We start from the raw sequence: 12,740 nt of genomic DNA, 5'->3' as shown, positions 1-12,740 counted from the left end.
TTGCCTCGCCCCACCTACTTATTCTGACCTCTGTGCCCTTTCTTTCCAGTCCTGCTGAAGAATCTCCTCCTTAAATGTTGACAGCTTATTCCCCTCCATAGATGCTGCCTAACTTGCTGAGTTCCTCCTGCATTTTGCGTTTGTTACTCTATTTCCAGCATCTGCAGAATCTCTTATGTTTATGAGGTTCTGCAGAAAACGTTTTTGAAGCAGATAACAATTTCATGGATGTGAAGAAAACAATTTATTAAATATGTTTTTAAAATTAGTTAGGGGAAAAAAAAGACAGCTCAACAAACAGCAATATACCAAGCAAAATAGTAATGCACAGGAGACTTTCATTTATAGTATAAAGGAACATTCATGTGAAATGTCTTAATGACAAGCAGGATAAATCTGTAGCTATTTCCCTTCAAACCACAAGAATTCAAGTTCTCCTGCACACTATTATACTGTAAATGAACAATCCTCCTGTTTTAAACATGCAAACCATTTTTTAAAATGAAGCCAAGAGTTCTTTAAATTAGATTTTTAGCGACTTTGCTGTAAAGGACATGAATATACACCACAGAGTGACAGCACAATATACAATTGCTACACAGATTCAAGTTATCAATTTAGCCTAATTATACAACAGCCAGTTAGAATGTAGTGACAGTTCACAGAGATCATTCGTTTCCACTGTAAAGTGCCTGTGGCTCCAGCAGGGAGAACAGTATGTGGCAGTTCAGCATTACTCTACGTTGCCAATTACAATGTCCGTCTGCTATTGAGGACAAAGGATTGCGTTGCTTTTCAAGGTGATTGATTCTTTAGTTCTGTTTGGATCTGAAGAGACAGACACACACATACAAATGCAGATAAATGTAAGGATGGCCAGAAGGCATTCTGAATTAACTCGCGCCAATTGTCACGGTCACCCCGTCTTTCGCTGACAACCCCACCAGGATTATAAAAGCATTTGCTTTTGGCGTCTTGTTTGATGGGTACAGAAGGGACAGTCGAGATACAGGCAGTAAACTCATCACAGGCTCCCAGATCACTGCGTTTTGGCTCCAGAGTATACTCAGGGGTCAGACACCGAACACCATCTCGAGGTGTCGTTACCCAATATCTTACTGCAGAGAACAGCCGGCGCACAGGAATCTTAAAGGGCCACTGCCAGCAGTTCAGAGATGGGAGGATGCTGCACATGAAGTCGAATGGGAACTGGCGTCGCCTCAGCAGATTCGCAGCGGTTGAGTCTGGACAGCGGCTGGTGTTCGGCTGACTGTTGCAGCTTGTTAGAGGGAGGTATTGTGTTATATAGAGTGGAAGGTTGTGCTTGGCTGCAGCTGAGCGCTGTCCTTGAATTGATCATTAGTGCCAGCTGTCAGCATTGTACAAGGTTCAGCCGCCTCATTCTATAAGACACTACCCTCCTTTACTCGTCAACAGGCAGACAACAGCTACGTCCCTCATGCTTGGACCAGCAGCAGCCCTGAATGCATCACTGTGAAACAGCACGAGCAGTGACCTTGGCAGGCCTCGTTCACAGGGTAGGGATGAGGGCAGAGGGGATGGAGGGAAAGAAGATGTGAGCTGAACACCCACTGTGAACAACAAAGGTAATTGCAGAGCAGACTCGATGGGCTGAATGGCCTAATTCTGCTCCTTTGTCTTATGAAGCAGCTTAAAGTGGTCAGAGGAAAGGGCAAACAAGTGTGTGTGTGTGTGTGTGTGTGTGTGTGTGTGTGTGTGTGTGGAATAGGGGGTTCAGGCCTGCCCATTCACTACTTTTATCGTATTGTTCCGTCACTTTTGTGTGAAGGATTTGAACAGGATGTGCTCCCATAACGTGGAGTGAAATGACCGGAGGTGTCGACAGTTACCAATGGGCATCAGTAGCAGAGGCAGGATGAAAAGGAGGGGATATCTCTCTCTCTCTCGAGGAGGAAGCCTGGTCTGATCAAATCTGCACTCTCAACTTCCCAGCCGAGGCAGACTCTCGATAACTGGCAAGCCACAGTGAATGTTTCAATTCTGAGCTGTCAAACACCAAGAAGGCTCACGGTGCGGTCTGGGATGGGTCTGCAGCACCCAAGCCTCGGTAAGTTTTCTGCACGGTTGAGGAAGTTAAGGGGAGGCAGCACGTAAAAGCAACACCTGGTGTCACATGCAGACCCCAGCCTTCCTCCTCTAGCTCCCCTCATAGTGAACGGGCAGTGTGAGGCCGCGGTATGAAACGAACCTCCCTTCCCCCAACCCCCTCCACCCCCGACAAGAGATTCAGTCGAAGGAGATGAGCTGCGCCTCAGAGCCGGGCTGCTGCTGAACCTGCGGTGGTGGCTGTGGCTGCTGCGATTGTTGCTGCTGGGCTGCTCCAGGGGGGCCCATCTGTAGAGGTGGGAAAGAGGACAGTGTTAGGACGTGGTGGTACAAACAAACAGGACGGTCCACAAGACCACGATAACCTTTGCACTTCCGATTTACAAATTTGCTTCCCTTTATTCCTTCTGCCAAACTGCGGCTCTCTACATTCCCTGTAATGTATTCCATCTGCCACTTCTTTGCCCACTCCCCCAATCCGTGTAAGGCTCTTCTGCAGCCTCCCTGTTTCCTCAACACTACCTGCCCCTCCACCTACCTTCATATCATCCACACCCTTGGCCACAAAGCCATCAATTCCGAAATCCACATCATTGACATATAATCAAATGTTCAAAGGTGGCAATAGAGTGGACGTGGAGAGAATGTTTCATATGGTTGGAGGAGTCTAAGACCAGAGGACACAGCCTCAGAATAGAGGGATGTCCATTTAGAACAGAGATGAGGACGAATTTCTCTAGCCACAGGGCGGTGAATCTGTGGAATTCATTGCCACAGGCGGCTGTGGAGGCCAAGTCATCGGATATATTAATGGCAGAGGTTGATAGATTCTTTATTAGTCAGGGCATGAAGGGATATGAGGAGAAGGCAGAAAATTGGGGCCAAGGGTGAAAATGGATGAAATGGTAGAACAGACTTGATGGGCCGAATGGCCTAATCCTGCTCATACACAAACAAGAGTAAATCTGTAGATGCTGGAAATTCGAGCAACACTCACAGAATGCTGGAGGAACTCAGCAGGCCAGGCATCATATCTGAAAAAAAGTACAGTTAACATTTCGGGCCGGGACCCTTCATCAGAGTTCGTCCAGCATTCTGTGTGTGTTAATTCTGACTCCTGTGGAACACCACGTCACTGGCAGCCAACCACAAAAGCTGTTGGCACAGTAGGAGACTATTTGGCCCACTGAAGCCATTGGGTCCCATCACCTCCACACCCCATGTCTTCTAACACAGTACTCATCAGTGACTATCCAATTCCCTTTAAACATCCTCACCATTATTGCTCCCTGCATAAAAATATTCTTCATCCCACTGCTATAATGTTAATAATGAACTCTTGACCTCACAATCATAATACCATTAGACATTGAAATAGAGTTAGGCCATTCGGCCCATTGAGTTGCTCTGCCATTCTGTCAGTGCCGATCTATTATTTCCCTCAACCCCAATCTCCTGCCTTCTCCCCATAACCTTTGACAGCCTTATTAATCAAGAACCTATCAGCTTCGGCCTTTACAGCCTTCTGTGGCAATTAATTCCACCCTTTGACTGAAGAAATTCCTCCTCTTCTCTGTCCTACTACTCTGAAGCTGTGCCCTCTGGTCCTAGATTCCCCCAAGTAATGGAAACATTCTCTCCTAGTCCACTCTGTCTAGGCTTTTCAATACTTGGTAGGTTTCAGTGAGATGGAACTCCAGCCAGAACAGGCCCAGAGCCATCAAATGCTAACCCTTTCACTCCTGTGATCATTCTCACTTTGGCCATAATGTTTGTGCCCACCTTTTAACCTGCTCCAAGGTCAATCTAACCCTTCCCTCCCACAGTGCCTCCATTTTTCTGTCATCCAGACTATCTAAGAGTCTCTTAAATGTCCCTAATGTATCTGCCTCTACCACTGCCCCTGCATGTGTGTTCCATGCACCCGCCACTCTCCGTGGTAGGTGCATAATATATATAGTATACTTCTGACATATACTATATATATTATTTCTGACATTTATAGTAAGTATCCCCCTATACTTTCCACCAATCACCTTAAAATTATGTCCTTGCGTATTAGGCATTTTGGCGTAGGGGAAGAAAGTGCTAGCTGACCACTATCTGTGCCTCTTATCAAGTCTACTCCTTTACTCCTTCTGTCAAAATGCATGAGCGTACACTTCCTTACACTCTCCCCTACAGCCGCTCAATGACCCTTGCAGTGGACCCTCTGCGTACCTGTAACACTAGATTCTCCATTCCGGCACTGCTGATCCCGTGTACGACCTCGGTGTACCGTGCACCTGTGACAAGAATAAACTAACTCCATTCCTCTTGCATCTCTCCCCTGAAACCATTTTCCCCAGTCAAGGCTGCCCCGAGGGTAACAGAGAGAAACACCTTTCCTACCTGCTGGTACATGGGTTGCTGAGCTGGGAGGTAAGATTGCTGTGGCGGCAGGTTGCTCATGGAGGCATCTTGAGGTGGGAGAGCTGACATCATATTCTGCAGGAAAGCAACAAGGGAATGAACAGAACCAAATACCTACACACACACACACACTGTAACCATAGGCTAGGACGGTAAAGGATGAAAGGGTTTCCAGAACATCTATATAAAGTGTCAGAGTTACTTTCGTAAGACCATAAGGCAGCAGGGCATTCAGCCCATCCAGCTGGCTCCTCCATTCCATCGTGTCTGATTTATTACCCTCTCAACCCGACCTCACCTACCTTTTTACCTTACTAATCAGGAACCCATCAACCTCTGCTTTAAATATACCCAATGATTTGCCTCCACAGCCATCTGTGGCAATGAATTCCAGATTCACCATCCTCTGGCTAAAAAAAAAAACTCTTCTTATCTATGTTCTGAAGGGATGTACTTTTATTCTGAGGCTGTGCCCTCTGATTCAAGACTCTCCCACTATAGGAAATATCCCCTCCACATCCACTCTATCTGTGCCCTCTGGTCCTAGACAGTCCCACTATAGGAAATATCCCCTCCACATCTACTCCATCCAGACCTTGCAATATTTGATAGGTCCCCCTATTATTCTTCCAAGCTACAGTGAGTACAGGCCCAGAACTCATTTAAAACAGACAAAACAAAAAGTGATCTTTACAGAACTTGAGTTGACATTTGGAGCTACTCAAACCTCAGGTATTTTTTTCAGCAAATACTTCCAGAAGGGGATGCATTAACATTTGCAAAGCATTATTAACAATATTTTTCCTGGTGTGTGGTTTAAAAGGTCGTTTAAAAGTAGTAGGTTAAAAGGTTGGTACAACATCATGGGCTGAAGGGCCTGTACTGCGCTGTAGTGTTCTAAGGCTATGAGATGGCTTTTTAGAGAAGCTTGAGGTTGAGCCCACTATGGGGTCAGCTAATCTGGATTTGATATTGTACAATGAACCGGAATTGATTAGAGAGCTTAAGGTAAAGGAACCTTAAGAGACAGTGATCATAATATGATAGAATTCACCTTGCAGTTTGAGAAGGAGAAGCAAGAGTCAGATATGTCAATATTACAGTGGGGCAGAGAGAATTTCAGAAATATGAGAGAGCAGCTGGCCAAAATTGATTAGAAGGGAACACTAGCAGGGATGATGGCAAAACAGCAATGGCGAAATTTTCTGGGAGCAATTCGGAAGGTGCAAGATAAATACATCCCGAAGAAGAAATATCCTAAAGGCAGGAAGATGCAACCGTGACTGACAAGAGAAGTCAAAGACAACATTCTTTGGCTTTTATGTTGTCTTTGACTTCTCTTGTCAGTCACGGTTGCATATAATATGGCAAAATTAATGGGAAGTTTGAGAATTGAGAAGCTTTTAAAAACCAACAGACGGCAACTAAAGTAAGTTATAAAGAAGGAAAAGATGGAATATGAAGGCAAGTTAGCCAATAATATTAAAGAGAATACCAGAAGTTTCTTCAGATATATTATGTGTAAAAGCGAGGCGAGCGTAGATATTGAACCACTGAAAAATGATGCTGCAGAGTTAGTAATGGGGGACAAGGAAATGGCAGATGAAGTGAAAAAGTATTTTGCATCAGTCTTCACTGTGGAAGACACTAGCAGTATGGTGGAAGTTTGAGTAGTCAGGGGTCATAAAGTGTGTGAAGTTACCATAACTAGAGAGAAGGTACTTGGGAAACTGAAAGGTCTGAAGGTAGATAAGTCACCTGGATCAGATGGTGTACACTCCAGGGTTCTGAAAGAGGTGGCTGAAGAGATCGTGGAGGCATTAATAATGGTCTTTCAAGAATCAATAGATTCTGGCATGGTTCCGGAAGACTGGAAAATTGCAAATGTCACTTGACTCTTCAAGAGGGGAGGGAAGCGGAAGAAAGGAATTTATAGACCAGTTAGTCTGACCTCAGTGGTAGGCATGGTGTTGTAGTTGACTGTTAAGGATGTGGTTTTGGGGTACTTGGAGGCACATGATAAAATAGTCAGCAAAGTTTCCTTAAGAGAAATCTCCTCTGACAAATCTGTTGGAATTCTTTGAAGAAATAACAAGCAGGATAGACAAAGGCGAATCGGTGGATGTTGTGTACTTGGATTTTCAGGAAGCCTTTGACAAGGTGCCACACATGAGGCTGCTTAAGAAGTTAAGAGCCCATGGTATTACAGGAAAGATACTAACATGGATAGAACATTGCTGATTGGCAGGAGGCAAAAAGTGGGAATAAAGGGAGCCTTTTCTGTTTGGATGCCGGTAACTAGTGGTGTTCCACAGGGGTCTGTGTTGGGACTGCACCTTTTTATGTTTATATGCCAATGATTTAGATGATGGAATTGATAGCTTGGTGGCCAAGTTTGTGGATGATGGAGATAGGTGGTGGGGTATGTAGTGTTGAGGAAACAGAGTGGCTACAGAGGACTTGGACAAATTCGAATGGGCAAAGCAGCAGCAGATGGAATACAGTGTCGGGAAGTGTATAGTCATACACTTTGCTAGAAGGAATAAAAGGGTCGGCTATTTTCTAAATGGAGAGAAATTCAAAAATCCGAGGCGAGGTGCAAAGTGACTTGGGAGTCCTCGTGCAGGGTTCCCTGAAGCTTCGTTTGCAGGTTGAGTCAGTGGTGAGGAAAGCAAATGCGAGGTTAGCATTCATTTCAGGAGGACTAGAATATAAAAGCAAGGATGTAATGTTGAGGCTTTGTAAGCCACTAATGAGCGTTTGATGGCTCTGGGTCTGGACTCACTCAAATTCAGAAGAATGATGGGGTGGGGGGGGGGATCTCATTGAAACCTATTGAATGTTGAAAGACATCAATAGTGTGGATGTGGAGAAGATATTTCCTGTGGTGGGGGAAATCTAAAACCACAGGACACAGCCTCAGAATAGAGGGGTCTCCTTTTAGAATGGAGGAGGAATTTCTTTAGCCAGAGTGGTCAGTCTGTGGATTTCGTTGCCACCGGCAGCTGTGGAGGCCAACTCATTGGGTATACTTAAGGCAAAGGTTGGTAGATTCTTGATTAGTCAAGGCAGGGAAGGATACGGGGAGAAGGCAGGAGATCGGCCCAAAAAGGATCAACCATGATGAAATGGTGTACCAGACTTGATGGGCTAAATGGCCTAATTCTGCTCCTATATCTTATGGTCTTGCGTTCTATATATTAGGCTTTGAGGACAGGGAATTTGCAATCACAGGCCTTTGATTACAAACACAAAGATACGATGAATATGGAATACAGCAGTATGTTCCTACCTGCATGTTATACGGCTGGTAGCCCATTGGAACAGACTGGGATCCCATGTAACCCAGTCCACCCGACTGAGACTGGGGAAGAGCCGGCATGTTTTGTGCCTGGGACGCCACATTCTGCAATAGAAGCCACTCATTTTAACAAGCTGAAACAGTATCACCATCACCACCAGATACGATGAGCTTTATCTGTCACTGTACGTTTTGAGTCAATGATCAACACGGTCTGAGCAAACGTGCTGGCGGCAGCCTGCAAACGTTGCCACATTTGCGGTGCCAACGTAGCACGCCCACAACTTACTCACCCTAATCCTCATGTCTCTGGAATGTGGGAGGAAACCAGAGCACGCAGAGGAAAACCACAGAGTCACCGGGAGAATGTACAAACTCTTTAGAGACAGTAATGGGAATCAAACCCTGGACGGTGATCGCTGGTGCTATCTGCTACACTGGTGGTTCCCAACCACCGGGCCATGAGGAAACGATACAAGTCAGCTGTAACTCTCCTCATTCCCTGTCACGCACTGTTGAACTTGAACATAAGGTTGCCAACTGTCCCGTATCTGCTGGGACATCCCGTATATTGGGCTAAATAGGTTTGTCCCATATTTCCCCACTAAGGTAGAGCGTTCCTATGTAACCTTTTGTGCCAAAATGGCGTAAAGCACAGAAGCAGCTACCATTAATTTATATGGGAAAATTTTTATGAGCATTCCCAGACTCAAAAAAGCAACCTAACAAATCATACTAAATAACACATAAAACCGAAAATAAATAACACTAACATATAGTAAAAGCAGGAATGATATGATAAATACACAGCCTATATAAAGTAGAAATAATGTATGTACAGTATAGTCCGGAAGGTGAAGGCAAAACCAATTTGTGAGGGGGGGGGGGAAATCGGTACGTACGTGTATGCGGACATCATATGCGCACGTCACGCATGCGCACACAGGTGCCCGTGCAAGGCTTCATGGTCATTGTAGTCTTTCCTGGGGTAAAGTGTCCCGGGATTTGACTGCTACTTTTGTCCCTTATCTGGGAATGAGAAAGTTGGCAACCCTAACTGTAAAAGACATGTTGAGGTGAGTTTAACCCTACTTGACCACAGCCCCCCCCCCCCACCAGTCGGCTGATCCGCAAGAATATTGTCAATATTAAGCCGGTCCACAGTGCAAAAAAGGTTGGGTCCCCTGTGCTACACCAACAAGTTCACACACATATACACAGAAAACCAGCACACCCTATGCCTGCACAATTGCATCTGCGGTGGACTCCACTTATTGAACTGTTCTTCAGTGATAACAGGGATCTCACCATCAGTTAATAAACAGTGAACCTTCATCATTCCTCTGTCCCTGCCGAGAAATATCCAGTGGGAATTAATGGGAACACGGACAGCAGAAGTTGGAGGGAGAATTGTGGGTGAGGAAGTGCACCATGAGCCAGCATGGACCCAGTGGACTGAATGGCCTGCTGTGTGGCAATGAAGTGAAACGTTTAGCAGCATAGATTACATACGGGGTACACAACTGTACAGTGGGAACTGAAACACAGCAGAGCCGAAGCTGTTCATTACAACATCAACCAGGAAACAATACTGATCACCAAACACCCCCACATTGAACACAGAATGGAGGGGAGAGCGTGCGAGAGGAGCCAGACTCAGTGTGAGCACAGAGGGGAGAACAGACATTTTATAGCAGCAATCAGTTACCCAGATCCACGACAGGGAAGATCGATGCAACCCACCTGGTAGTTCTGTGTGGGGGTAGGTTGGTAGCTGGAATATCCGGTGTTTGTCGTGGGTACTGCCTGGGCTTGCTGGGAGGTCTGGTTGCTTGGGGCTGCAGCCTGGTACATATACGGATTCACCATGGATGGATCTAAGGTGCAGAAGAATGGCATAAACCTCACAATAACTGCACTCACATCAGAAAACATGTCAATGCCTCTGCTGAAGTGAAGAGAAAATGAACCATGCTTTGACAAACTTCGACAGATGCACAGTGGAGAGCATCCTGACTGGTTGCATCATGGTCTGGTACGGAAACACCAATGTCCAGGAATGGAAAAGCCTTCAGAAGGTGGTGGATACAGTCCTGTCCGTCACAGTCAAGCCGTCCACACCACTGAGCACATCTACAAGGAGCACTGCCACAAGAAAGCAGCGTCCATCATCAAAGACTCCACCATTCAAGAAATGCCCTCTTCTCCTTCCACCTTTGGGCAGGAGGTGTAGAAGCCTTAGTCTCACACCATCAGGTTCAGGAACAGTTATTACCCATCAACCAGCAGGCTTCTGAACCAGTGTGAATAACTTCAACTACTTTGAACTGATTCCACAAGTTATACACTCATTTTCAAGGATACTTTACAACTCGTTCTCAATATTATTTTTTATTTGTACAATTTGTCTTAAGACCACAAGACATAGCAGCAGAATTATCCCATTCAACCCATCGAGTCTGCTCCACTAGTTCATCACGGCTGATCCTGGATCCCACTCAACCCCATACACCTGCCTTCTCGCCATATCCTTTGATGCCCTGACCAATTAGGAAACGATCAACTTCCACTTTAAATATACACATGGACTTGGTCTCCACTGCAGCCTGTGGCAGAGCATTCCACAGATTCACTACTCTCTGGCTAAAAAAATCCTCCTTACCTCTGTTCTAAAGGGTCTCCCCTCAATTTTGATGCTGTGCCCTCTAGTTCTGGATATCCCGACCATAGGAAACATCCTCTCCACATCCACCCTATTTAGTCTTTTCAACATTCAGCAGATTTCAATGAGATACCCCCAACATTCTTCTAAGTTCCAGTGAGTACAGGCCCAAAGCTGCCAAACGCTCCTCATATGTTAACCCCTTCATTCCTGGAATCATTCTCCAGAACCTCCTCTGGACTCTCTCCAATGACAACACACCCTTTCTGAGATATGGGGCCCAAAACTGTTGACAAATACTCCAAGTGCAGCCTGACTGGTGTCTTACAAAGCCTCAGCATTATCCCTTTGTTTTTATATCCTAAACCCCTTGAAATAAATGGCAACATTGCATTTGCCTTCTTTACCACAGAGTCACCCTGTAAATTAACCTTCTGGGAGTCTTGCACAAGGACTCTCAACTTCCTCTGCACCTCTGACATTTTAACCTTCACTCCACTTAGATAAGTCCGCACAATTGTTCCTTTTACCAAAATGCATTATCATACATTTCCCAGCACTGTATTCCATCTGTCACTTTTTTTGCCCATTCTTCCAATTTGTCTAAGTTCTGCTGCAATCACATTGCTTCCTCAGCACTACCTACCCCTCCACCTAGCTTCGTATCATCCGCAAACTTTGCCACAAAGCCATCAATTCCATTATCCAAATAATTTACAAACAATGTGAAAAGTAGTGGTCTCAATACTGACCCCTGAGGAACACCACTAGTCATTAGCAGTCAACAGAAAAGGCCTCCTTTTATTCCCACTCACTGCCTCCTGCCTGTCAGCCATTCCTCTCTCCATGCCAGTATCCTTCCTGTAACACCATAGGATTTTATCTTGCTAATCAGCCTCAAGTGTGGCACCTTATCAAATGTTGTCTTCTTTTGCAGATTGGTGTTTGTCAGTCTTTTTGTATAGCTTTTCATACATTGTTATACTTCTTTATTTTCTGGTAAATGCCTGCTAGAAAATGAATCTCAAGGTGGTATATAGTAACATATATGTACTTTGATAATAAATCTTACTTTGAGTGCTGATGTTAGCCTTCATAATGTAGCAGCAGCTTAGTTATTTACTGGCAGTACTGGACCCACCATGACACGAAGTTTAAACTCCCGCCTTGGTTTATCATTTCCCTCTCCCTCTGTCTCCAGCTCCACCAACCCCACTGTACCCTCCAAGTTGTGCGGGTGCGAGGCAGCGCAGTAACTGAAATGCTCCCATGCACAGTCTTTGTTGCCACGCAGCTGGAACTGCACACAGCTAGAAAAGGTTTATGAAACACGGAAGATTTTCTTTGTGTACTGTATTTCATTATACCCTTCAATTAATAAGTAAAATCAGAAGTATGTGATTTTTCAATTTTTCGCCAGCAGTGGGAATTGAACCTTGAACGGTGATGGCTGGCGGAGTAATGTACTGTGCCTCCTCTTCACACCCAACTTCACCTTCACTTCTTTCTCCTCCTCCCAGCCCTTTAAGGTGTTTCTTAAGCTTACTTCCCCCAATTAAACCTTTGGTCCCCGATGCAATCTCTCTCTCTGTCCTTGGCTTCAAAGTTTTGCTGAACAAGTCAGTCCGTTGAAATGCTTGGGACTGAGGAACTTAAAAGAAAAAGTTTTGGGAATTAGACAGGAAAGTGGCTAATTGAGGAGGAAGATGAGCCAAGATCTTGCTGAATGTTAGAGCATGCTCGAGGGGCTGTCCCCTCCTTGGGGAGTTTTTGGGCTCATTGACTTCTTGAACTAACACACCATTCATTTGCACTGGACTCTCAGCTGTTCAGTATCTCTGCAAGGACCTTTAACAAAACATCCAAGTTTTACGCATTCTTGATTTGTGAAGATACCCTGGCTCAACATGGTACATCCAATGCCCCCGTGGCTGTACCTCACCTGTTCCAGAGACTGTCATGGAGGGATACGGTCCTGTGCCAGGCTGATTCATGTACACAGAGTGCATGGGTGATCCTTCCACTGAGCCAGAGGGACTGAAGGTGGCGGGGAAGCTGGCTGGCCCCGAAGGCTGGTACATCACGCCAGTGGCAGGGGGCATGGACTGCAGCTGTGGAGGACAAAGAACTCAAGAGTAAGCAGGAGTGCAAGGTTGATTTTCTAAAGGTCAGCTGCAGTGATTCAGCAATAAATGTCACAACATCAAATACAATACAAAGGTCAATCAGTACCTCCTGTTAAGTAACTGTGTTTTTTTCCTCAAACACAGGAGATTC

The 12,740-nt window shown here is 45.3% G+C and overlaps 1 protein-coding gene across 6 annotated transcripts in view; it reads right to left on the bottom strand.

The window, feature by feature from the left end:
• Positions 1–229: 229 nt before the first annotated feature.
• The window catches only part of hgs (hepatocyte growth factor-regulated tyrosine kinase substrate), a 51,432-nt gene continuing 38,921 nt past the window's right edge, over positions 230–12,740 (bottom strand). For all 6 annotated transcript variants that reach the window (XM_072242627.1, XM_072242625.1, XM_072242629.1 and 3 more), the window contains 5 exons: positions 12,406–12,574; positions 9,545–9,678; positions 7,793–7,906; positions 4,480–4,575; positions 230–2,376 (listed from right to left, as the gene is read on the bottom strand). In XM_072242627.1, the coding sequence (XP_072098728.1) occupies positions 2,269–2,376; positions 4,480–4,575; positions 7,793–7,906; positions 9,545–9,678; positions 12,406–12,574 (621 nt within the window). In that variant the 3' untranslated portion in view covers positions 230–2,268. The remainder of the gene's footprint in view (positions 2,377–4,479; positions 4,576–7,792; positions 7,907–9,544; positions 9,679–12,405; positions 12,575–12,740) is intronic.

The sequence above is a fragment of the Mobula birostris genome, chromosome 24, assembly GCF_030028105.1.
Source record: "Mobula birostris isolate sMobBir1 chromosome 24, sMobBir1.hap1, whole genome shotgun sequence".
In the NCBI taxonomy this organism is placed as follows: domain Eukaryota; kingdom Metazoa; phylum Chordata; class Chondrichthyes; order Myliobatiformes; family Myliobatidae; genus Mobula; species Mobula birostris.
This window is presented reverse-complemented; position numbering and strand designations above follow the sequence as displayed.